The sequence below is a fragment of the Epargyreus clarus genome, unplaced genomic scaffold, assembly GCF_041222505.1.
Source record: "Epargyreus clarus isolate Ecla_fem2 unplaced genomic scaffold, WU_Ecla_fem_2.2 ptg000029l, whole genome shotgun sequence".
In the NCBI taxonomy this organism is placed as follows: domain Eukaryota; kingdom Metazoa; phylum Arthropoda; class Insecta; order Lepidoptera; family Hesperiidae; genus Epargyreus; species Epargyreus clarus.
In genome coordinates, this window is record NW_027332235.1 from 12,983,024 (window position 1) to 13,010,463 (window position 27,440).

General features: G+C 39.5%; 3 protein-coding genes across 6 annotated transcripts in view; 1 reads left to right on the forward strand and 2 right to left on the reverse strand.

Annotated features, from left to right (window-relative positions):
- Positions 1-566: 566 nt before the first annotated feature.
- On the forward strand, positions 567-7,367 carry eIF2D (eukaryotic translation initiation factor 2D). Its single transcript, XM_073089171.1, has 12 exons — positions 567-734; positions 809-1,067; positions 1,407-1,573; positions 1,978-2,116; positions 2,484-2,643; positions 3,011-3,140; positions 3,384-3,480; positions 4,018-4,223; positions 4,619-4,760; positions 5,500-5,652; positions 6,567-6,710; positions 7,190-7,367. Exons 1-12 carry the CDS (start codon positions 679-681, stop codon positions 7,280-7,282), a joined length of 1,746 nt encoding a protein of 581 aa, XP_072945272.1. The 5' UTR covers positions 567-678; the 3' UTR covers positions 7,283-7,367.
- LOC140754219 (uncharacterized) lies at positions 7,356-10,221 on the reverse strand. Its single transcript, XM_073089170.1, has one exon. The coding sequence runs from the start codon at positions 10,107-10,109 to the stop codon at positions 8,142-8,144; it is 1,968 nt and encodes a 655-aa protein (XP_072945271.1). The 5' UTR covers positions 10,110-10,221; the 3' UTR covers positions 7,356-8,141.
- A 7,434-nt stretch (positions 10,222-17,655) lies between these two features.
- Positions 17,656-27,440, reverse strand: part of LOC140754533 (kinesin-like protein Klp68D) — a 57,652-nt gene continuing 47,867 nt past the window's right edge. For 2 of the 4 annotated variants that reach the window (XM_073089576.1, XM_073089573.1), the window contains 6 exons: positions 27,278-27,427; positions 24,317-24,552; positions 23,837-23,937; positions 22,831-23,387; positions 21,530-21,740; positions 20,454-20,608 (listed from right to left, as the gene is read on the reverse strand). In XM_073089576.1, coding sequence (XP_072945677.1) covers positions 20,587-20,608; positions 21,530-21,740; positions 22,831-23,387; positions 23,837-23,937; positions 24,317-24,552; positions 27,278-27,427 — 1,277 coding nt within the window. In that variant the 3' untranslated portion in view covers positions 20,454-20,586. Of the gene's footprint in view, positions 20,609-21,529; positions 21,741-22,830; positions 23,388-23,836; positions 23,938-24,316; positions 24,553-27,277; positions 27,428-27,440 lie in introns of all 4 variants that reach the window. The other 2 variants (XM_073089577.1, XM_073089575.1) reach the window with 2 other exon arrangements.

A 27,440-nucleotide genomic window follows, 5' to 3' on the forward strand; every position in this document is an offset into this window, starting at 1 on the left:
TAAGACGTTAAGTGATAGAAAAAAAACAAACCTAGAATTTGTGGAAATAATAATAAGATTAACTAATAAATAAATCGGTAGTAGTACCTCTGTTCTCTAATTTATCAATCGATATTCTTCTTTGTTTAGCTATTATATCTTTATATCTAATAGACTAGTTTTAGTTTTATGAATAAAAAAAGGTTAATCAAATCTCGACCACTCGGCTAAAACTGGCGAGGGTAGCTGGTAAGTATAATACGAAATAACATGGGAACTTTAATTTCAAATTCTAACGCTACGTGTTTGTAAGATGCCCTGCTGTGGAAAATTAGCATAGCATTTTTCCAATTCGCATTATTTACGTAAAATCGCCAGAACTATTCCTACTATCTACTATAATTATCAGACCACCTGAACTGTTTTGTTCAAACTGTTGTTAGCTCACATTGTAACGAAAGTATCTTCAGATTTTTTCGAGGATATTCTGTTTACTTATTAGGAAGTAAATTTCTAAACTGAATAAATTGCCATGGCGGCTCAACATATGACGGTGATAGATGACAATGACATTGACATTTGACGTATTCTTATTATTATGTCAAAAACATCGCGCCGCTTGCAAAGCATGGAAAGATTTCTCTTTTATATTTAGTTTTCTTTAAGTTTAGTACAAAGCGTATTATATAAATAGCCGTAATGTTTGCTAAGCCTTATAAATTGAAGTCCAGTAATACATTAAAAAATACCGAGAAGTAAGTTTTAGTACTGTGAGACCAGTCAGCTGTTGTTACAAAGTTTTACAAGGAATATATTCGTTAATTTCTAGGAAACACTTAGCGCAACGGATACAGAATGAGTTTCCAGGGGCCACGGAGGATAAGATTAAGGAGTTGGTACCAGTGAAATCAACTAGTAGTTGTATGAAGTTGGTGGTTCACTCTGGGGAGACTGTGGGGGTGTTCGTGGTGGACGGCGTGCCCGTGATGCTGGAGGTGGGCGAGGCGCTGGTGCCCACCGTATGCGCGCTGTGGAAAGTACCGGACTTGGTGCCTACACTCATCATACACTCTTTAGTATTACCCAAGGTAATTTGTGCAGATTGATGGCTTGGCCATTTTTATTTTATTTATTAGTGTTGCTAATAAGACACAAGATTAAAAAAACTTGTCACCTAGCTAAATGAATTATCAACAGTCTTAGTAGGTCAAATCCAAGGGCAATCCATAGATAGATGAAACTGCCCATGGACTGATCAAGTTTTATTAGAAAATATTCACTTTAGCATATTACTTTCCACTTGTAACAACTATTTGGAATTTTAATAATCTACATTTATATAAATTAGAATTCTGGTAACCGCATGCCCATTTTCCCAACTCTAAGAATACAAAAATAATGATATTTTTCAAAATTATTGTTCCCAGGTGCAAGGAGGAGCCCCGCTGTATGCACCAGGAGTGATCACAAGTGGTCTCAGCTGTCCCCAGTTCCCCCGGAATGCTGTCCTAGGTGTGTGCACCAGTGACAATGCAGCCGTGGGTATTGTTGGCCGCGCTATCATGTCGTCTGCTGACCTGCTGTATAAATCCATGTAAGAAAATGCTTTTAAAATAAATCAAATCACTTCCATAATTTTATTACCATACCAAACAACTAAATATTAGATTTCCTGTTGTTTGGGTACACTTGTATACATTTAACTGTGTATACATATACCAGAAGTTACACTATTGCAAAATATAAATTTATTACGAAATTATGGGTATGTATTATAGCTACATTGTTGATAGCCCTTTTCACTCCAAAACATGAGATATTTCCTAGCCAACTTTATGATGTTAATTTTAAATTTTGTTGTTGTAAAAACCTGTAATTTATTTTTCCCAACATTACCAAAAGAAGTATGACTTTAAAAATTCATAACAAATTATTCCTATTTAATGTATTGTATTTGATTAATATTAATATAAAAACTTTTATTTTGCTTTTTTCCAGGGGTGTCTGCTTAGAAACATATCATGTATTTGGTGACCTGCTGTGCAAAGATCCGAAATTCTCAAAAATTCAGAGGCCCAGACTAGGGCCACCCTCCAACAGTGATGTAGCTGACAATATCACAGCTGATATTAGACAGGTACCTGTTTTGTTTGCGCTTTTTATGATAAAACTGTATTAATTTTCCCCACAGTTAAGTCAAGCTCTAAATATAATAGAAACTAGATTCCTACACCTCCACTGCTGTGGTAAAATGTGTCAAATTGTCTATTAGTGTTCGAAAATCCTGTAATAGTAATTACTAAAGTTAGCTCATGTAATAAGATGTGCATTATAAACATAGATAGAAAACACATTTTAAACTAAGCACAAAAAATCAAACTTAAAAATTACAGTCACTGTAAAAGCTAATTAATGTCTATATGTAAATACAGCTTTATTTATTAGCATTGACATAGGTACATTATACATACTATATTGTTGTTTACTATAAAACTATTTTCCAGCTAAGCATCCAAACAGCAAGGGAAGAGTGGCCCAGCCTTGTGAAGGAGGAACCCCTGACCCCTGTAGCAGCTAATGAACCGAAGGTCATACAAGATGAACAGGAGAAGGAAGTGGTGCAGGAAGACACTGAAACTACACTCAATGACACAGTTGGCACTGGTAACATTATTCATAGGAATATATATTTTTTTTTATTTTTACCACAGGCCAACTAAACAATGTGTTTTTAAGTTTCTTGATTAATCTGCAGGGAACCTAATTTTATATTTTTTTGTTGTTTTGAATGAAGATTAACTCTTGCTTTATTAAAATTTACCAAATATAAAAATGTTAATGTTATATTTTTATACTTAAGTGATAATACTTAAATGATTCCCCATGTTTTTCTGTAGTGATTTTAACATAAGAATATTACAACTGAGGTTGGATTGCCAAAATTCAACTATATAATAGTTAAGATTTAAATAATTGTGAACTATTTTCTCCAATACATGTTATATAATAAAATGTATTTATAAATTTCTAGATAATTCAGAACTAGAAGAAGATGCTATACCAGAAGACATGGATGGACTGTTGCGATGGTGCCTGCTATCATTTTTAAAAATGGAGGGAAAGAATCTACAGCTGCCTTTGAAAACAAACATATTATATAAGTAAGACTATTGGTATACTATGGATATTTATAATATTAAAATAACACATGAGGATAATATATAGACCTTTAGACCAATCTAACCAATAACAGCAATGTTGCCATTCTGAGGACTAATAAAATAATTAATTTTCCATTAGGAGTTACAGGTAAATGAACTATTAATAATTTCCACAAAAAAGATGTAAAATTTGTAATTTCTTAGAACACATAATGTTATCATGATTTTGCTATTGTTTTTCAGGAATCACTTAATCCCAATGTGTCCTCCAGACCGCACGTTAGATGTTAAGAAGTCCACTTATAAGAAAATGAGCAAGTTCTTGGAAGCAATGGAAAGGGTAAGATGAGATTTTCTGTCTGTAATAATGTAAATAATAAGTAATGTAATAGTATGAATAAAAATGTTTTAAGTAAATGTTAAGCTAAATTTAAAAAAATGATAATAAATGATTTAACAGGAAATTACTGGAAGTCACCATCTCAATAGGAAGAACTGGCACATCTGCAGCTGTCATTATAACGTGAAGTCATACATTAGTAAAGATTACTCACTCCTAACAAGAAAATTTAATCAGTTTTGTCAATTCAAATTTTCACTGTCATCTATTTTCGTGTTTGAAAAATATTAATAAAATGTAGTTTTTAGATCGACGAATGAATGATATTTCTCCGCACTTTTTTCTTCGATTTCGTGTTTTGCACCACTTAACTGCGCATGTTGCCATTGTTCCACGTAAATTACACCACGACAGCCATAGAATGGCTGTCAGAATTGTCAGCCGTTTAAGCCATTTAATGGCTTCCTTCAATTACAAGGCGGTGAAATATCTATACTTATCTATGCGTTCAGTATGATAATTCTCATGGTGTTGAAGGAAGGCCTGGTGGAAGTCCGCGAGCTGGAGCGCGGCGTGGCGGCGCTAGTGTCAGTGAACCACAACCACCCGCTGGTGCGAGCGCACCGCGCGCCGCTCGCCGCGCCGCTGTCCGCGCCGGCCGCAGGGGCGGAGTACGTGCCGCCGCAGGTGCGCGAGGTGTACTGCATCACCGCGAACGTCGCTGAACTCTTCATGCCGCTCAAGTTTGTATATTACCCTCCATTCAACGCAATTTTTAAATCTAAATTTCTTTACTTGTAGGGAGTTAGCAGTTTTGTGAAATGGTAACAATTTTTTTATATATTCTTACATTCTACTTTCAGAATAGTGTGCAATGTCAATTGTATAATAATTATTTTAGTTTACATCATATGCAACTAATCGCCGAAAGACGGCGCTGTATGATCGTAAATTCGCTATTGACGTTTTTCCGTCACACACATGTTTTTTTATAAAATTAACGGAACAATGATGCCCCTATAAAAATAAATATAAGTTGCATAGTAAAATATAGAGACAAAATTAAAAAGTAAGTTCACTTATAAACCAAATGAAGGAAGAAACCCTTATTCACTATTAACATTTAATAATTTGTTAGGAAGGGCACCCCACTTTCAGGAGCTGAAGTACGCTCGACTCTAACAGAATATGTGAGAAGTCGTGAGCTACAATCTACGGAGGTACGCGGCGCCGTCGTACTCGACGCCACGCTCGCGAAGGCCTCTGGGAAAAAGGAACAGGTACTGTTGGAAATATATAAATTATTTTATGATATTATGAGTATGTATCTGTGTGTTGAAAGTGTTTCTTATTTGAAAAAGTTATACTATTACAGCGACATCTTTTATTACCATATTAAATAACATGTAACCGAATAATTCAAAAAATGAGTACTAAACTTGTTCAATAGATGGCAGCTTGTTATAATTCGCTCGATATTCATGTAAATCAAAATATGAATAGAACCTTTTTTATATTTTCGTCTCACTCACACTAATGCACTCGTTTAGAGAGAAAGAGACATGCAATAGGTTGAGTAGCAAATATTTTTCAAAATTTGCAGTGGTTTGGCTAAAATCTGTCTGTTAAATTTGTCCAAATGCCCATAAGAAGTTTAACTTCAAAAATTGAGCGTGGAATTGCTACCTCGCCAGCTGCTTCGAATCAAGAATACGTAATTGATTTTTTTTTATAATATAGGACTAGCAGACGAGCATGCAGTCCACCTGATGGTAAGTGGCTACTGCCGCCCATGGACATCTGTAATCAACCCCAGATAGGATTAGATATTCCTACCTGAGGTCAGCTACAGATGCGCCGCTACCCCTGAGGACTAAGCTGGAACGCCTTGGAAAAGTCTGTCTCGCCTAACACTGCTGCTATTAGGTAGAAATAGGTGTGGCGGTGGTGCCGCCGGAGTCGAACCACAAAGGGTTCTACCACCTTCAAGATGAAGAATTGATGTGTGTGTTTGTACAGGAGCACGTGAAGTGGGAGGAGCTGATGCAGGCGGTGCAGGCGCGCTGCACGGCGGGCACGGCGCTGCAGTTCGCGGACGGCCGCCAGCAGCTGGCGCGCGCGCGCCTGCCGCCCGTCACCATGCAGGTCGTCTCGCGCGCCGGCAACAAGAAGGTGAGCCGCTGCCTCTGTTGAGCTATGAGCGCCTGGTAGCTAGGTATAATTATCGCCGAGCTGCTAGGCCGCTCTGAAGGCGTTTCGCACAGGTTTATTTAGCATGTACTCCGTATCGTAAGGGCACGTTAACCCGTGAGGCCTTACGTTACGGAGTAATGTACCCGTGGGCGAGAGCGGGCAGCGAAGGGTGCCGGGGGGTCCCGCTAATATCTACAATTTGCTATTCAACGCGACTCGTTTCTATATTCAGAGCGGACTAGCAGTTTGGCGCGGACTATATCATTAGTTAAGAGTAATATCGAGACTCAAAGTACAAGCATATGATCCGAACTATAAGTTGAGTTGTGCTAGCGCTCCGAATATAGAAACAAGTCCCGTCGCAATAGCGAATTGTAGATATTAGCGGGATGAAGACAGCGCGGGACCCTCCCGAAACTCGTCCTCTATGCAAAGCTGCGCGCAACAACTTCAGAGCGGACTAGCACTTTGGCGCGGATTATACGTACCTAAATTGACAACACACATTATTTTCAATGCATGGTGTATGGTCTTATTTAAAAAGGTAAGGATCAAATTAGCCTGCAATTTTAATTACAGTTTTAACCGGAAGTCAGATATTATCCCAACTAAACTTCTGTACATCCGAGAGTTAGGTAAAATGATATTTGAACTTGTCAAGTAAAAATACCAAACAGTCCATATGATGGTAGGTGGTTACTTCTGCTTTTAGACCTCTGTAATCAACTGCAGATGTTTTGCAGTATCTAGGGACAATATTAGAAGGCATTACACCTTTACTACATTCTCTAATCTACTGAGACTTATGCTTCAAGTAATGCCTTCCGAGTCGAGTTGTGTAGGGTTCAACCAATTTCTACATGTTTTCGAAGTAATAAATGATGTTTCCACAGGTGACATTGGTATCAAACCTGGAGGCGTACGGGCTGAACCTGGCGGCGCTGGCGCAGGCCTGCCAGCGCGGCGTGGCGGCCTCCTGCGGCGTCACGCGCTCCGCCGCCGCCAAGACCGACCAGCTCATGCTGCAAGGCGACCAGGTGAGACCACGCCCCACATACATCAGTATTTGCAAAGCATAAACCCCTCCTAGGGATTGTGCAGAATCTGCTAGACGCTTTTCCAGTTTATTATATAATTACTAGCTGACCCGTTTATAAATGTTAAGGGTGAACAACCCTTATCACTTAGGGGTATGAGAAATAGATAGTAGCCGGTTCTCAGACCTACTGAATATGCATATAAAATTCTATGAAAATCGGTAAAGCCTTTTCGGAGGAGTATGGTAACTAACATTGTGCCACATTTTTTTTTATATAAGATAATACTCCTTGGAAAACCCTCAGCAGCTCAATATCAGATAAATACACCATTATCATCAGTTAGACAGAGACAGATGTCATTCACCTCTGTGCTGTCATATAAAGTTCATCAATTCGTATTTCTATGACATTAATTAAATAAGTACATTGCGGCTTCATCTAAATTAAATCTTAACCATATGAATGTCTTGTTCCAGACACATTTTGTAGCGAAGCTGCTGATAGAAAAATATGGGTTGCCCAAGAAGTATGTGGAGGGGGCTGACAAGGCACTCAACAAGAAAAAGTGAGACTGGCATGTGCCATGAGATTCCCTAGACATAAGTATTGTGTTACAACGAGGAGTTAAAAAAAATAAACCTATGTTTTCAAAAATATTTCTTTTTATTTGCCCAATTAAATGCCTCAAAATTATACATAAATCTCAAATCAAGTATGCTTACAACTTAAAACTAGCGATTATTATAATGTTAATAATAAGGAAATATTATCAAGTAAATTCAAAAGAACTCTATGCATATCAATTTTATATAAACCTTCACAAACATATTGCTTATTACACATATACATCTAGTAGTAATCAAAGTTATTTGTGGAAGACAGAAGGACTAATTGCTCAATAGCTTACATTACATTGAACAAAGTATTATCATAAAGCAAAGAGCAGAAAGACACAATGTGAAGATAAATTCAAAATATAATATAGAATTCATTAAAAAAAATCACATAAAAATATATGTTATATAAAATAACAATTTCTCTATTCTAGGTTTAGGGTGGGTTGTTGTCCGTATTTCTCTTATATACAATAATAAAATCACAAAATCCAAATTATTCCATGTTCCAATTTATTATGTTGGAACTGCAACTAAAAGGAAGCTTAGATTATGTTAAAACTACTAGAACCTATCATCTACCACAACCAAAGCATGCAATAATCATAAAAAATTAACACTAATATGACACTCAAGAAATATAAGTTTTACACTTTTCAAAAGTACATAAATCTCCTTAAAGTACTAGATATAAAAATAAAAATTAAGTAGATCAAATTTGTTTCAATTATCTGATAATAATTGCATTAGAGATCAATTTTCAAGATGGCTTCATAAAAATCTGATTTAGGACAATTTTTATATAATTTTGGGCTTAAATTTTAGTTGATACTGACCTGAGCTTGAAAGGGGTTTTGAAAGGCAGCAAAGACTTTCTGGATTTGGTCTTCTTCAGCTCAGGAGGGGCTGTTGGTGTGTGTGCAATGGACTGCCTGAAGCTGGCTCGGGTTCTGTCAGAAGCACTGTCTTGAAGCACTTTACCATTTCTGGTCTCCACACTCCACTGGCTTCCTGAGGACACTCCAGTACACTTAGATGTAAGGCTCGTCTTTGATGGAGTTTTCTTCAAAAGTCCACCGTGATTAGTGATGTCAGCAAATATCTGCCCAACAATCTTAGCTTGCTTGGAGGGGGAGTGGCTCCACTGCTTGGCTGCTCTCTTCTCTGAGGTCACTTTGTCAACATCCAAGTACTTAAACTTTGTTATATCTTTCAACACTTTTCCGTCTGCTTTCTGATGGCTGTTTTCATGATTGCATCCACTTTCAACACTGTCCAAATCATAAAATGTTAAAGTTACACTCTCATCGCTTTCAACAAAGGGATTGCTGGATGTAAAGTGGACCTTTTTGGATGACAAGTCTGGGAAGATGTTGCGACGGGGCATGTTGTCCTTTGTAAACTTTGTTGCAGTCACAACAATGCTACTGTCCCCTGCATCAGCTGACAGGGAGCTGTCTAGATCCTCGTACGCGTAGCTCTTCCTGCGGGCGCGCGTGCGCACGGAGCCGGCCCGGCGCTGCCGCCGCCGCGACACCCACTGGCTCTTGTCCTCTCCTCCCTGAGTAACTACTGGTGGCAAAGTAATCCCGTTGCTCTCATATTTCTCCTGAGAATCAGACGATGGAATCATCTTAGTAGAAGGACTATAAACAATTTCCTTAGCAATAAGATCTCTCTCCCTTTTGTTGACAGACTCCTCCCTTTGTCTCAGTGCAATCAATCGAGACATCCATTGTTGGCTAAAAGTCTCCTCGGAAACTCTTTGGGGTCCATTGTAAGTATCCAAAGCTTCACTATATGGTTTTCGACTCCTAGGGACATAACCTGGGAGCTCCAGCGCCAGAGCGGCCAGTGTGGGCGACAGGGATCCCCGAGCAGATGTTGTTTCCTCAATCTGTTTGATACTGTTTCTCTTCGGACTTATATTGCAGTAAATTGGGCTTTCTGCTGTGTTAATATGTGTTCTTGGGAGAGGTTCAATCGTTTTACAAAGCTCCACAGCCTTCTCTGAGTCGCATTTGTTGACTTCAGAATTTGAGTGTGAATACTCGGCTGGGACAAGAATGTCAATCAAGTATTTGGGTCTGGCGAGCGCGTCCGCGTTGGCGAGCACCGTGGGGTGGTACAGCACAACGTCCGGACGCAGGTTGGTGTTTCTATCGTCGGTCAGGAAGCTAACCACGTCCCTTAGATCATCACTGTAATAGAATTCCCTGATCTTCTCGTTATAGCTTCCCGTGCGAAAGCAAAGGGTCTTTATTACATCCCCGATTTGTTGCACCAGGTCCGGAGCCTCCGTTGGCGTCGAATGCAGCTCGAAACAATTGACGCGTACGTCGCCATTCTCGCCCACAAAAATGGATGCGAGCGATATGCATTTCTGTAAGGCGACAAAACTGTATCCCTCGATGATTTTACAAGCCCTGGCGAGCTCCAGAAGCAGGTACCAAATAAAAGTCTCGGTAAAATACTTGTCTGTGGCCTTGCAAACCGCGATAAGTTCCTGTACGCTCTGCCAAGAGTTGTATTCGAGGACAAAGTACAGAGTCTTGGACGGACCGTGTAGAATAGTATCGTAGTACCGCAGAAGGTTGCCAGATAACACTTTGCTTATTGTTCTCACTTCGTTAACGACGTTTTGTATTTGTTCGTCGGAGTACGCGGAACAATTATACGCCTTCCACGCGAAAATGTTGTTGGTGACCTTGTGCTTCACTTTGTAGAACGTGCCGCCGCAGAGTACGTCAAGCACTTGATAATCCCTTAACTTTTCCGACATTCTCGATGGTATTTTATACAATTTTTACTATTTCCCACATTTTGCAACCGAAACAAAGCCGACGAAGTTTTGAAATCAAGAGACCGTTATTATAATAGTGACGTACGTGCTGACGAGTGACGACGTATAATGTCATATTAAATATCGATATCCATGTAAACGATTTAAATGATATTACAAAATATACTACACTTATTCCACTATATATTTTCAATATTTAAGAATAGTTAATTACTATGTACTACTATAATGATAAACTTTTTAGTTCTATATAGTATATCATTTTTTTTTGTATTTACTTGATTTCAGTAAAGTTTTTCACTGTACTGTAAATTGTTTTGCCTTATGTGTTCAGTAAGCTTAAATGATAGAATATGTGTTTTAATTATGTAGTGTGTGTACAGTTTTTAAAATACATTTAGATATCCTTATAAAAATTGTCAATATAATTTGTTTTGATTTGATTGATATAGGTATTTTGTACATTATGCTTATTTTATATAAGTATTGATATGTTTTTATATAATTTGAATATTACGTAATAGTATTAATTGTAGTTAAAATAGTCCACAAATTATAATACATATTAAGTGTTAAATATTTTTCTATAATCGAATCTATATCGATTTTATTTATATATCGATATACATATAGTTAAAATTGACGCTCGTTACTCGGACTATTATACCTATTATTACCCTGAGGTTCGTTCTAAAATACAAAAAAAAATGAATAGAATCAAATGTCATCATATAAAATTTGAAAAATATTTTTTTTGTATTTCTACTTTTTTGTGCTATGAAGATGGTTATTTCAAGATATTGTTTTAAAAACTAGTTTGGCGCTAAAGGAAGGATGTTCGTTAAATTCAAATGGGTAATACCATAAGACGCCATAAGTTATCGTTATCACGTCTGTTGGCGATGCAGGCTGCTGGCTGAAAATGGAAATAGGTTTTTATATATTTTTACCTTTTTTGTACTTTATTTGTATTTTTAAAAAGAAAATATATGTGACTACTTCACTACTCAAGAAAGAAAAGAACGTTGTTTTTCTCCGATTCCCAAAATAAGTTATAAAACCTCGATTTAATTCGACAAGCCTTCACCTAAGCATTGCTGCGAGCCCCGGAGCCCTACAAAATTGGTCCTTCGAGCCGGATCAATACATTCAATGATCCGCACGCCTCCGGCCAATATGGTTAATACTCGCAGCACCTTCAAGAAGGCACAGCAGGATGGTAATGCAGAAATACCAGCAACGTCTGCTAATATTGTTAGTGAGCAGCAGTCGGAGCCGACATTTTTTGAGACGGGTACAGTAACGGAACCGCCGAAAACTCCAATTTCGGCACCCGCTTCGCTTAAGGGGTCGGCATCGGCGTTATCTACGTGTTCACTTCAGGCGCGAAGAAGGAAGCTGGAACTTGAGGCTGCTGAAGCCAAAGCCCGCATTGAGATCGAATTAATCAACAAAAGGTTAGCTGCGAAAATAGCTGACTTAGAAGAATACAGTCCGCCGTCGGAGAAATGCAGCGCGGGCAGAGTGGAGAAGTGGTTGGAACAAGATAAAGATGAACTGGAGCCAACACAGTGTACCCGCGAGAATGGATCATATATGGGTGCACAGTGTCCGCCGGTTACTGAGAATACTGGCACTGAAAGGACAGTTCAGATGTTAGCAAGTGCACTAAAAGATCTAGCCGCTTGCTCAATCGACAGGACAAATGGTAACCTCCTTACCCGCTTAAGCACGCCAAAGGACTTACCTGGATTTTCCGGTGATCCTTTGGAATGGCTCCATTTTAAACAAGCATATGAAGAGTCCTCAGAGATATGCAAATTCTCTAGCAAGGAGAACATGTGGCGACTTCGAAAATGTCTGCATGGAGCCGCGAAAGAAGCAGTCTCCGCACTACTTATTAGTGCAGCTTCACCTAATATAATTATGTCTACTTTACAGTTACAGTTTGGAAATCCTGACATCATTTTATCTAAAATTATATCGGACATAAAGAAAATACATCCCGTATCTCAAGAATTTCATAAAGAGATCGTGCCATTTTCAGTAAAGGTAACGAATTTCGTCGCAGCGGTCCAGGCTGTGGGCCGAGACGAAGTACTACAAGGTATACACATCGTATCTATTATTTTATCAAAATTACCAAGTATATTATTATCGAAATGGACTGATTATTGGCATCTACATGGACCAGACCATGGTAAGACAAAATTGGAAATTTTATCTGAATTTTTAACTAACGAAAGCATTAAGATATCTAATTCCGGTATTAGTTTACTAAATTCACGACCGAACATAAGTAGAAAGCAGAATGATTACCCGATGTATCGGAAGCAAGATGTGTTAATACAGAGTACCTTTAGGAATGCTAGCGATAAGTGCCGTTATTGCCGTATTTCTAAACATAAACTACCAGATTGTAAACAGTTTAAAAAAGCTTTACGTAAAGACAGGTGGCGTTATGTTAAGCAGAACGGGATTTGCTACAAATGTCTAGAAGCACACCATAATCGAGAGACATGTCCTGCCGCCGCGTGCGACATAGATGACTGTGGGCTAGACCATCACCGACTCCTGCACTATCCTCGCCGCCTAGTGAGTAATGAGAACGTGCAGGCAGAAGGCACACCATGCGACCAAGCGGCCGAGACGCCATTGCGTTCGGACATTGTAACTCACGTAAGTGCTAACGATTGTAAAGTACTTCTGAAAGTCGTACCTGTTAATATTCATGGACCTAATGGTATATTTACTACGACAGCGTTACTAGACGACGGGTCAACCATATCTTTAATAAGCGCCGACTTAGCGGCGCGAGCTGGATTGAGCGGGCACAGCGAAACCATGCGCGTATGTGGTCCCTGGGGTCGTGACCAATTAGTGTGTAATGCAAACATTATAAAGCTTAATATATCAAATACTAATGGAGATATGTTTAGTATAAAAGTACGTAGTGTAAAAGATTTGTCATTGCCTACACAAGATTTTTCTGTAATTAATTTTAAACGTTTTAGACATCTATACGAACTTAAAAATATTTTTTGCTGTAATTTACAAAAACCTGAAATACTTATTGGACAAGATAATTATGATTTATTGTTACCAGTGAAACTTTGTGTAGGCAAACGCAATGAACCATGCGCATCTTTATCTGTATTAGGTTGGTGTATACATGGTCGTGTACCTGTGCCAGACCACGTTAACCAAAACCATTCTTTATGTTTAGTATCAGGGGTCGATAACGTGAACGAATGGGACGATATTCACGAAGAGATACGTCGTTCATTCTCCATCGAATCTATGGGGGTTTCTCCCAAACCTCGCGAAAACTCCGAGGACATGCTTGCGGAGGCTCGTCTGGAACAAACGGCTACACTAATCGATGGGAGATGGTTTGTTGGTTTGCCCTGGAAGGATGAAAACTGTAAGATGCCTGATTCTTACCCCAACGCGTTAATCAGGTTAAAAGGCGTAGAGAGGAAAATCCAGAGTAATACTGAATATGGACAGAGGTATGTTGGACGCATCAATCACCTATTCGATAACGATTTCGCTGAAAAAATTGAGAACCCTGTTCGTACATCGCGGACTTGGTACTTGCCTCATTTCGGAGTTGACAATCCTAATAAAAAAAAGTTAAGGTTAGTGTACGATGCAGCAGCACGAACTAATGGGTTATCTCTTAATGATTATTTTTATAAAGGGCCAGATTTATTGATGTCATTGCTGGGAATTATGTTACGGTTTAGGGAAAATAGAATAGCAGTTATAGGAGATATTAAAGATATGTTCTTAAGAATTAAAATTTTGGAAGGGGACAGGAACGCATTTAGATTTCTATGGCGTGAGAAACGGTCCGAGCCTATATGTGAATACCGAATGACATCGTTAATATTCGGTGCTAATTGTTCTCCGTTCATCGCACAGTTCATTAAGAATAAAAATGCAAAACGTTTTAGCACCTCTATGCCGTCTGCTGTATCTGCTATTTGTACCCAACATTACATGGACGATTATATAGATAGTGTTTCAGATGAAAAAGCCGCGATAGAACTCGTACGCGACATTTTTCACATACATGAACAGGGAGGATTTCATATGTGTAATTGGGCTAGCAACAATGAAGCTGTATTAAAGAGTATTTCGAAAGAAACTCAAGGGAGTACTGCTGTAAACTTCAAGGTCGATCATCAGTACGAGGGCGAACGGACACTTGGCTTACTTTGGTTTCCAAAAGAAGATACTTTATGTTTCGATGTAAGTTTTAAACGTATTCCTACAAATTTAATTAATGGAGAACAGAAGCCTACCAAGCGACAAATGTTACGCGTCGTAATGTCTATTTTTGATGTTTTTGGTTTTTTGTCACCGTTTACAATTAACGGAAAAATTATGCTACAAGATACATGGCGATTAAATATTAGTTGGGACGATCCTATTTCTGATAATATTTATTTAAGGTGGCGCAAATGGTTGCGTGCTTTAGAGTGCGTAAAACAGATCCGTATACCCAGGTTTTATGAATCGGCCGCCGCTGCTGGTGCTGGTAAGACGGAAGTGAATTCTGAAGGACAAGATCTTACTTGCAACGATTTAAAGACTTGTAGATATGCGAACCTACAGCTACATGTATTTTGTGATGCATCGACTAAAGCATTGTGCGCGGTTGCTTACTGGCGTTGGATACATAATAATTGCGTTTTTGTTGCGTTCATAGCGAGCAAATGTCGCGTTGCGCCTGTCAAACCTACAACGGTACCGCGCTTAGAACTTCAAGCAGCAATATTAGCCGCACGGTTAGCTGATACAATTAAGCGCGAGCATAGAATGCACTTTAAGGAAAGATTTTTCTGGAGTGACTCTACTACCGTCCTACATTGGATACGTAATGATGCAAGGAACTACAAAACCTTTGTAGCTCATAGATTAGGTGAAATTGACGAGCTCACACAAGCTAAAGAGTGGCGATACGTGCCCACAAAATTAAACGTAGCAGACATAGCTACTCGCGAGTCATATGATGAATGCATTTTGAAAGATGAATGGATAAATGGACCTAATTTTCTTTATGATTCCGAAACAACATGGCCAACTGACTCTCTAAGTCCAGAAGTAAATAAAGTTCACCTAGAATTTGTATCAACAATTCAAGTTGATCAAGTCGATTTACCTGTTCCGGACTGCAACAGATTTTCATCATGGCTTCGTCTACAGCGCGCCGCCTCTACTGTGCTAAAGTTCATTAATAAGTGTCGAAGACTCACATGTCATGATGTTAACTTAATGGAGCAAGCCGAGCGATTACTAATTAAACAGGCTCAATCTGAATCATTTGGCACTGACTTAGCTGCAATAAATTCTGGAAAATACATAAACAAGAAGAGTAGATTACTTATCCTGTCTCCATACCTCGACGAACATGGACTCCTGCGAGCGGGTGGTCGCATCGATGCTGCTACTGGCGTAGACCTGGAAGTTAAAAGACCTATAATATTAGATGGACGCCACCACTTATCAAGACTGATCGCACGATTCTACCACGTTAGAGCCGCACATGGGAACCAAGAAACCGTTGTTAATGAGCTGAAACAAAAATATTGGGTAATTAGATTGAGGCCTACCGTAAAGTACGTAGCTTCCACGTGCATGTTTTGTCGAATACGGAAAGCTAAGCCACAAATACCAAGAATGGGAGACTTACCTGCAGCTAGAATGGCACATCACAACCGGCCATTCACACATTGTGGTATTGACCTGTTTGGACCATTTCCAGTCACAGTTGGGAGACACCAAGAGAAACGGTACGGCGTTTTATTTACCTGTTTGACGGTTAGAGCCGTTCACATAGAAGTGGTTAATAGTCTTACGACCGATTCTTTAATAATGGCGCTTCGTCGGATGGCAGCACGACGCGGCTGGCCCAGTCATATATACTCCGATAATGGAACTAATTTAAGAGGTGCTGACGTTGAGCTGAAAAGGTCAATTCAAGAACTAGATCGAGATACGTTACAAACTGTTGCCGCAAATAATTCGACTGTGTGGTCATTTATACCACCGGCCAGTCCCCATTGGGGTGGGGCATGGGAGCGTCTTATCCGTAGTGTCAAAGATACACTAAATGTGGTTCTCAAGCAACGTGCGCCGAGGGACGAAGTATTCAACACTTTATTAGCTGAAGTAGAAAATATGGTCAATAGTCGACCATTAACACATGTCTCGGTAGAATTTGGAAACGAGGAAGCCTTAACCCCAAATCATTTTTTACTGGGCACATCAGCAAATTTACCTGTGCCAGGAGCATTCGATGACAGGGATTTGTACCTCAGGCGACAATGGCGCATTTCGCAACGTTTAGCAGATGACTTTTGGAAACGTTGGATAAGGGAAGTTCTGCCTGCTATGATACCAAGACGCAAATGGCAAGCAGAACAAAGGTCATTACAACTGGGTGACTTTGTCGTAGTCGCTGAACCGGACGGACTCCGTAACGTATGGCCACGAGGAATTATTGAACGCGTATATCCTGGTAAAGATGGGCGGGTTCGAATGGTTGAGGTGAAAACGAGGTCTGGCACAATCAAAAGATCGGCAGCCCGCATCGCCTTAATACCCTTAAGTAGGGAGTGACGCTTTAGCGTCACTAGGGTGGGGGATGTTGGCGATGCAGGCTGCTGGCTGAAAATGGAAATAGGTTTTTATATATTTTTACCTTTTTTGTACTTTATTTGTATTTTTAAAAAGAAAATATATGTGACTACTTCACTACTCAAGAAAGAAAAGAACGTTGTTTTTCTCCGATTCCCAAAATAAGTTATAAAACCTCGATTTAATTCGACAAGCCTTCACCTAAGCATTGCTGCGAGCCCCGGAGCCCTACAACGTCTATAAATAGACTGTAATCACGATGTTATCTATAAGTTGTATTTTGTTTATAATTTAGGAGTGGGAAATTTTAAAAAATGAGATAAATTACGATAATACAGTATGAAAATTCTATATGTTCCTATATAGGTTACTATACTCTTTGGCTCATATGACCATTATTATAAAAGTACTATTATCATGCTGAACGGAACTTTCAAAGAGAGGGATGTAGGTGTGTGTCTGCTTAAAAGAGGCATTACGCGTCATTATTCAAACCCATGGGGTTAATGATTTTATATTGACGATCTTGTTTCGTCTTTAATTTAGTTTACCGTTTAAGCAAGAATTTATCTGGTTTCACTATATTGTTATGTACATATTCAATTGCCAAAAAATAATGTTATTTTTTTGCAATTGAAATATGTACGTGTAAATTTTTAACGTGATTTTATTTTGTTGATTTATAAATCACAGCTAACTACATTTTTTTTATGACAAGTCAGTATACCAAAGGGTATACTAAGCTAATACAGGACGAGAGCCGTCTTGCGTAATAAAATGGATACATATGCACATCAGCGCGTACAGTAGTAATAAAGTGGAAAACAGGAAGGGCTAGAGTTAACATAAGGAGCAAAACATAATAAAGAAAACAACATAAAATTAAAAACATTTTATTAGTGAGTATAAGCGTGTACGCGGCACAGCTGACTAGCGGTTTCCAAATACATATCACATGATTCTTTTCATCGTTACAATTTCATTTATAGCCGATTTGTATAATATAAATAAATTACATGACGCCATAAAAACAATACTTGTAATGGTTTTAATAAAGCTAATAACACATATCCTGCACGCAGACATGATCAAATGAAGAATGTAAATTTGTTCACAAATTCGACGGCAGCGCGCGGCGGCGCTTGGTATTCAAAAAGTATTGTGCGAACGTTAGCCACTACTTACTCTATGCCTATATACTTTTTAAATACCTATAATATAATTATTTACATATTTGTATACAAGAATCATTGACTAGAAACCGTGTCTGGAAATTATTATATAACAATACCGATAGTGAAATTTACACATAGAGGAACATGAGCACTAACATCGAACGGACAATTTATGGAATGGACAGTTTCCATCTTTGGTAACGCATTTGAACATACATCGTTGGATCGCTTCGGCGGTCGCAGAGGGGCGCCTCATCGGTACAAAATTCATTACAATTTCATAGTTCCCCGCGGCACGAACGAGTTTACGACTAAATCTATAACGAACTATCTAATATCACTTGCTTCAATACGAACAGAGGGATCGAAGCCAAAATAAAATTTACTAAAAACAACAATGGTAAAATATACTCGTATAAAACAAACGACAACCTAAATTGACTAAACAAACCAACCAAAATTCGGATACAAAACATAGCAAATACTGCACTAGCTACTTTACAAGCGGGATCCGATGTCTTCGGCATATCACAGACATTCCTAGAAACCTCTGGAATTGTAACATATTTCACGAGAGGTCTATAATATGCGAGGGCATAGTTTACATCCCAATAAATAATACAGTTGGGGGCACGCCAGTCGGGCGATACTAAAATATAAAATAAATAAATATAATATAAAAGCATCTTTGCCGTTGTAAATACTGGGAATTAGTTCAGCTGAGATCAACATTGACGTCTCCGCTGGCGGGCGACAGACACTCTGGAATTTGTGACGATCTACGTTCTACACATATCATTATTATATTACATTCGTTAGGGCTATTTACACATACACGTCGACTCGTACGATCTCACTGTACTTACATACAAAATGGATATGCCGAGCGTATCGTACGAGTCAACTTGTAAAACCAATTCTTAGCCAATTCATATTACAGATTGCTTACACTGGCGATAGTCGTCACAACAAATCTCCGAATAAGCGACAATAGTTTATTTAATGTAAAATTTTCATTCATTGACATCGAGTGTTCCCGTTTTGTAAGTGGCCATCATATAAGGACCCGCGCAGCGGCCGGCTGCCAGCGGGGCCACTGACCGCCAGTGACGGCCAGCGGCAGCCAGCGTCGGCCAGTCACAGCCATCGGCGGACAGTGGCGGCCAGTGGCTCGGGAGAAGCGTCGGAAGCGTTCGCACTCGTATTATCAGTTGCATCGTATAAAAATATCGCAGTACAGAAGTAACATACATTTCTTATTCAACGCTCTCGACATGGAAGTCGGAGCGGCGGGCGGGCCCCGCGGCGGTCGCACCGCGGCGGAGTCCGCCATCACATTAAAACTACACAAACTGTAGGCAAGTTTTAAAATTGTTGGTGGGTAACTTTCGAGTTGGTTTCCCCGGCCGACACGACCGCTCGTTAGACACACGTAGCCAAGTCTTTACTCAAATTTACATATCAACGATGTTTTCTATTCATACAATTATTCAGAGCGGACAGGTCGCGTGCAAATTCATTACAAGATGTAGCATCTAATTAAAATTGATTAAATTACAGAATAGGTAACAAGTCGTATTTAAACACTTCGCGTATGTACAATGCATATTTTACAACACTTTGTCGTGTATTTATAGCTCTAAGTATAGTAATTGAATATTTATTCTTCATATTATTATCTTTACAAAGGCACCAATGAATTTGTACACCCGAGTCCGCTCAAATATTACAAAATATTCTAAAGCTCATCTGATACTAAACTTCTAAATACGAGTAAAGTAATTTCTTATTAAAGGTGATAATTTTAAGTAGAACTTATATTATTTTATTGTTTATATAAATCATCACCGTTAGTAACCACTCGACAATCGGTATTACAGATGAGCTGATTGTAAATATATAGGTATTTAAATTGAATTTACCATTCTATGAAAAATGTAAATACCAAAACACAATTATATACAATTAATAAACCGACCGTAAATTGATTGAGTTCATATTAAAGTTCATTATCATTATGGTTTGTTTATTTTTTTCAACATAGTAATAAATTAAATATGTAATGGATTTCGTAGAATGAAAAATTCATTGTTTTGATATTTAATCATGCATTACTTCACAGTCTTTCGGTGGCCCGTGGCTAACTATTAATATTTATCTACAGTCGATTCACACTTTCGTGCTATTTGTTCACTTTTGTTTTATATAGAAAACGTCTTTGTGTATGTTTGGAGCAGAAACGAGTTAATGAATTATCACTTTTTGTTTCTTATTCAGAAACAGTACTGAAATAGGAGTAAATTCGAAATAGTTACAAGTTTACTGATATTTATGTTAGGTAATTCAAGTATACAAGTTAAAATTATCAAAAAAGGGGTAAAATTGGACGAAATTCAATATTTCTATTTTCGGAGGGTTAACCAGGAGGGATTCTCCATATTACTTAAAACATAATTAGTAGAGTTCGCACTAGTGTGAATCGACCGTCGTTAGTCGTGGCGGCGGCGGGGCGGTTGCGGGGCGGTTGCGCGGCGGTTCCGCGGCGGGCGCCTACCGGCCGGTAGCGGCGGCGGCCAGCCGCGTGTGCGCGGTGGCGGGGCGGGCGCGTCGCGTTTCTACTGCCGACTCCTTCTTCACCGGGATGTCCGCCGCCTGCTACAAATAGTATATATGTACATTAAGATGTCCTAAATTGTTAACATTTTTTATTTATAAATTATTTACAGTTAGTTTGGATTTCTCATATTTAAACCTACACATAATTTAATGAATGGATAAAGTCATATTTACACAATTTCATCAAAGTCAAAATAGGCGACTATAATATTAAAGAGTTAAAGAAACAAGAAATGAATTTCGATTGGTAGTATCAGCTCAATACCGTTCTTTGTCATGGCAAACCCGAGCAGTTGATAAAATCGATCAATGACAAAACAATTGACATTCATCTATTTTTGTCTCATTACTGAGTACAATTTTATCGAGGACGACTTGCGATTGTAGAGTCTGCGCCAAAGTGCTAGTCCGCTCCGAATATAGAAACGCGGGAATATAGCTCTCGCCCGCGAGTTCATAGCTGCATTAGTGTGCCCTTGCCGTTACTACGGAGTATATGCTTGTAGTTGTGTTCGATCGCATTGGCTCTTTGACTACACCAGCATGCAATAACTTCAGAGCGGACTAATAGTTTGGCGCGAACTAAACTTTTTTATAATATAGGAGTAGCAAACGAGCATGCAATCCACCTGATAGTAAATGGCTACTGTCACCCATGGACATCTGTCATCAACACCAGATAGGATTCGATATTCCTAGCTGAGGTCGGCCACAGATGCGCCGCTACCCCTGAGGACTAAGCTGGAACGCCTCAGAAAAGTACGTCTCCCTTACCACACCCTTCAATCCAGAATACAGCAGCGCTTAACACTGCTGTTATAAAGCAGAAATAAATGTGGCGGTGGTATCGACGCAGTTGAATTATATAGGATTATACCACCTTAAATTTCATACTTCAGTCATACTTTATACTTGAGTCGTTCGAGCTACAGCTCCACGCCACTTAAGCACTCTACAGACCGTGTGCCGGGGCGCGGGCGCGGCGAGCTTGGCGGGCGGCGGCAGCGGCGCGGGCGGCGTGTAGCGGCGCGCGGTGGGCGGCAGCGGCAGCGGGCGCAGCTCCAGCAGGTTCTCGGCGCGCCGCCGCGGCTCGCGCGCCGACAGCGCCAGCGCGCACGTGGGCCGCCGCAGCCCGCACGCCACCGGACGCTCCAGCAGGGGCTCCGCGCCGCTGTGGGACATAAACACATCGGTTATTATTCATGACTGTTATTATTATGTGACTTTTTATTATATTATTAAATACATTAATTCAATAATCAGAGCCAAATAAAGTGTTAATTACACGATCGATTGTCGTGGTGAGTGCAGATTAACAATTAAGTTGCTTAAATAAATAAAAAAAATAAACAATACAAAAATCTTTACTAATAGAGGTCATATTTACTAAAATAAAAAGACAAGTATTTAAAAAAAAATGTGAGCCGTCACGGGACGCCTGGCAGATGTGAAACATCGACATTATTTTGTAAAAGTAATATGCAGAAAAGAACATATTGTGATAGGAACTAAATATGTCATAATGATAAAATAAAATATTACGATTTTTTTCCAGATAACGATGACTATTTATTGAATAAACATTTATTTTCATTAAATACAAAAATTTACGAATTTATTTCAAATCGTGACTACTTAATTCGTTTAATCAGTGACTTTTATTATCAGAAAAATAATTTGTTTTCAAGTAAAACACAGGTTATGTTTACTGTAGTAAACAACACTGTGTACACTACGGAGTATACACTATAGGTATTCGAGCTCAGTGTAGCGAGAAAGATGGCTTAACGCCAGATCGAGTGGGAGAGAATAGCACAGTCGATTGCGCATGGCGACGCGTCGCCACACCGTACACACTACTGCATATAGACTGTATATATATACCATCGTATAGCGTGGCGATGCCACGGCATGCGTCGCCGCGCCAGAAATCGGTTTTACGTGCGACTATAGATGTTTCACATCAAAATCCGCACAGTAACATGGAGTTCACTGCAACATACTGTGTTTGGTCGCGTTACTCCCTGGAGGAGCGGGTCAAAAACGCGTGCGTCGATCTTCCACGCGAATTAACGTAAGAACTATTGGATGACGTCTTTGCCAGACACTAGCCTTAAGTTTTGTACTCTGCTAGTACAGTCCTCGTAAACCTGCTAGTCCGCTCTGAATATAGAAATAAATCGCGCCGCCATAGCAAATTGTATGACTACACCTGCTCGGAACAACTTCAGAGCGAACTAGCAGTTTGTCGCTAAGTATACCTGTGCTCGGGCAGCTCCCAGCAGTCGGCGTCGTCGTTGTAGCGCAGGCGCAGCACGACGGGGCGGCCGGCGTCGGGCACGAAGCTGTCGGCCAGCAGCAGGCGGCGGCGCAGCTCGGCCAGCAGCGCGGCCTGCAGCGCCTCGTGCCGCGACACTCCAGTACCTGTGCTCGGGCAGCTCCCAGCAGTCGGCGTCGTCGTTGTAGCGCAGGCGCAGCACGACGGGGCGGCCGGCGTCGGGCACGAAGCTGTCGGCCAGCAGCAGGCGGCGGCGCAGCTCGGCCAGCAGCGCGGCCTGCAGCGCCTCGTGCCGCGACACTCCAGTACCTGTGCTCGGGCAGCTCCCAGCAGTCGGCGTCGTCGTTGTAGCGCAGGCGCAGCACGACGGGGCGGCCGGCGTCGGGCACGAAGCTGTCGGCCAGCAGCAGGCGGCGGCGCAGCTCGGCCAGCAGCGCGGCCTGCAGCGCCTCGTGCTCGCGCCGCTCCGCGTCGTGCGCCTCGCGCTGCTCCACCATCTCCTCGCGCAGGCATGCGTACTTCGACAGGCACTTCTTTAACCTGAAACGCAAGGGCACGTTAGAGCGGACGTCCGGCGACCTGCAATCCGCCGCGCGCGTCGCGTGCAACACGCGGTGTGTATGGCAGCGCTCGACTGATAATAAAAACCAATAAGCGAGCGGGCGCCCGCCTTGCGACCATCGCGCGTCTGAAAATCAGCCGTACGTACGAGCATCTATGACATTGCTCGTACTATTTTTGATAAAAAATATAAAATGAAAAATATGTATATAATTTATTTTGGAACCCATTTTGCCACTAATATTTAATGATAATGAATTTTAAAATTAACGAATTACCGGATTTTAATTTAAATACATAAATATGTCAAAAACATTAAATTTATGAAAAAACAATTAATATGTATTATTTCTTACTTCGTTGTATTGTTTCCCTATTATTAATTTTATATCGTTACTTCATATTTTAGACATTTAAAAATATAGTACCTCTGTGTTTTATGGTCGACTTCCTGTTGTAACGTGGCGAAGGTATTTGTAACGATGGCGGTGGTCTCCTCCTCTAGGTCGATACGTTGTTGCATTTCCACCTAAAAATAAATAAAAAACCGAATTGAAACTAAATTGTATTACTATATTTGTATCAGAAGTATTTTCGTTTAAAATATAACATACTATCCAACGATATTAAGATGTGATATGAATTGATATGATATATTTATAACAGTTTAAATAAATCGAGTATTAAAAAATATTACATCTTATAAATATAAAAGCTTATGACATGCAAATTGGTATCACTATTGTATTATATATTTTTTTTCAATTTAATATTTTAGCGACAACCAAAAATTAACATAGGTATGACTTAAAATTATAAAGTTACTACTAAAATTAGCACTACTAAAATTAACACAGGGACAAGTTGGCATTCATCATCAAGCTGTGCGTAGAGAGTAGGGCGCGTACCTCTCGCTTCTTCCTCGCGGCGATCTCCTCGTTCCGCTGCTGCAGCACTTGCTGGCTGGCGTTGAGGCTGTGCAGCAGCTCGCGGCCGCCGCCGCCCTGCACCAGCCGCGCCTCCAGCGCCGCGATCTGCGCCTCCAGCTCGCCCGCGCGGCTCCGCTCCTGCTCGATGCTGGACTCCGCCAGCTGCTGCGCCGACTCCAGGTCCACCGCCGGCTCCGGCTCCGACGGTGCCACCGCTGTAGACATAGCGACGTCACTTACATGTATATCGTATGGCATAGGGCTCTATCAGCTGTTGTGCCGACCCCAGTACCCTTCCCATGAGTTTTTACGTTTTGACAAATATGAATGTTTTGATATTTGTTTACGTATTTTCCATAAAAATTCCAATCAACGCCCCTAGCGGATTGTATCAGAACTATAGTGTCAGTAAAGAAACATTAAATATCTAAATTGACAAAATGGCGCTTTATGTTATGTCTCTCTATTTTGCGAACATGTGAGGTAGACAAAAAGTTCATCGTCACTTGAGCACTTACTTATTGTTACGTTTACTCAGTCTACTGAGGCAAAAGGATTAGAAGAATGGATTGAGTAAATATAACATAAAATTGTGAGATGTTTTGAAAACTCATACTAAGGGTACAGATTCACTGCCGGCTCCGGCTCCAAGTGTGCTACTGCTGTGTAACACGACCACGACACTTACACGCATATCGTATGGCATGGGGCTCTATCATACAGCATTTAATTTTCGAAGCAGCATATATTTAAATAGATTCTTAGTTTCAGTAATAGTCATTAAATGTCTACAACATCTATTTGCAATTGTACTGTGTGTTGCAATGTTCATGAATTAAGTATTTTTCTTTCTTTCTTTCAAAACATAGATTATACATAAGATAATAATATATTAATTGTACGTACAATTATCACACAGCAGTGTTTACATTTTTTTATCCACACGTCCTTTTTATTATATGAAAATATTTTCATTATTACAAATATCCGTAACGGATATTTGTAATAATGCATTCAAAACATAGCAATATTTTTATTCATTAACAATGTCAAAGGAAAAAATACCAAACATAAACATTAACAATAAGTTAATCAAAATATTATAATACTATCTTAATATTTTATATTTCTCAACATACTTAAACCGCGTAGTAACCAAAAAACATCCGACTTGATCATTATTAAAATATTAATTATCTAAACTTAATATTTTTGACAAAAGCTTACATTATTTCAAAAGTATAATATCCGTACGTAGACTTTCATAAACTAGAAAGTAACTTAGAATATTGTCAATTTACTCAAACACAATTATATTAAAATTACGAAACTTCCAAGGACGAGTTTATAGTCCTGAGCGTGATCGCGAACTGCGTCGTTAGCTCGGAGCCGCTCGCGCTCATAGACCAATAAATATCAAGCTCTGGCGGACTGCCACGAGCTATGCACTCCTAGTAGAAAAATTGTCGTAATGCGACTGTGCGGTACACTTGCCGCTATGTTTTAAACACTTTATTAGAAGTAATAGAACTCTGGATTCTTAATGACGAATCGTTTTGAAGTAACCTTCGAAATCTAACGATTTACGGTGTAATCCTTAAGCATTTATTTCGAAAATTAGTTTTGAAAAATACTTTTCCATCAACAAATTTTCTTTTAAATAACAATATACGGTATGTCCGAAATGATCTCTTTTGTTGTAGAAATAGTAAATACGAAATCTTGACTAGTGATACAATGCTTGTTAAACATGGTCGCTACAAATCCAAGTACCTATTCTAGGTGGTCCTAAGACCCTTAAGTATACTGCGGTATTTAATATAAACGTCTTTACAATTGAAGACTATACTACTATAGTACTCTTAAATATGTCTGGCTTTAGAATCAGTCAACTCAAACTGCTTTAAGACAGAAATAGACGCGAAAAAAATATTGATGCCGCGGAAACGTGGAGAGTCTTCCACTTTTATAGCTCTATAGAAATGGTTCTGTTACTAAACAGGAGATCCAGCTATGCGCCAAATATTTCTATGTGAATTATTTCTTATAATTATTGAAAGTTTATTGAAAGAGTCATTCAATCGCATTTTGTAATATTTATGCTGCTTCAATTGTATGTTATCAAGATTTCTATATAAATATAATATAGGAATTCCCCGGAAAAGTATATCTCCATTACCACCTCCTTCAAACTAAAACTCAGCAACGCTTAATACCATCACTGTTATTAGGCAGAAATGGGCGTGGCGGTGCCGCCGTTTCGCCATTAACTATTTAACTTCGATTCTTTTTAAGATATTTGAAACGACTATTTTTCGATCTGTTTTTATTTTATTTTGATGAAGCGTTTTTATTCATTTGTACAAATTTGTACATATTTTTACTATGAAAAGGTCTTTGAGAGAGAAGATAAGAGATAGAGAGAAAGAGAAATAAAGAGAGAGAGAGAAATGCAGTAGTGGTACTTAATAAGTCTTTATATGATTTAACGATTAACCATAGAGTCAAATTACCTTGATGATGCTTCGTTTTGGAGTGAAACATGTGTTGGTGGTGGTATGTTGGTAGTATATTTTAATTCCTTGTATGTGCATCTTATGTGGAGGGGAGAGGGTGGTATCTTATATGGTGGTGGTGGTACTGTATAGTTTAAAATATACCATCATACATATAGATAGTAAATTATTGCAAAGTAGTTTCAATCCCAACTTAATGTCTTTATCTTATATATAAAATTCTCGTGTCACAATGTTAATTACCGTACTCCTGCAAAACGGCTTTACCGATTTTCATCAAATTTTATATGCATATTCAGTAGGTCTGAGAATCGGCTATCCATTTTTCATACGCCTGAGTGATAAGGGTTGTTCACCCTTATTTTTTTTTATTTACATGGCAACACAACGTTTGCCGGGTCCGCTAGTATGTAATAAGTCGTACCTAGCGTGTCGGGCAGCTTGGCGCGCGGCCGGGCGGGCTTGCGCAGCTTGCGCTGCTCGATGAGCGCGCGCAGGCGCTCGATCTCCGCCTGGTACTCGCGCAGCTTCGCGTCCTTCGGGTCCTCGTTGCGCACCGGCTTGTTCTTGATCGCTGCGAACAGACA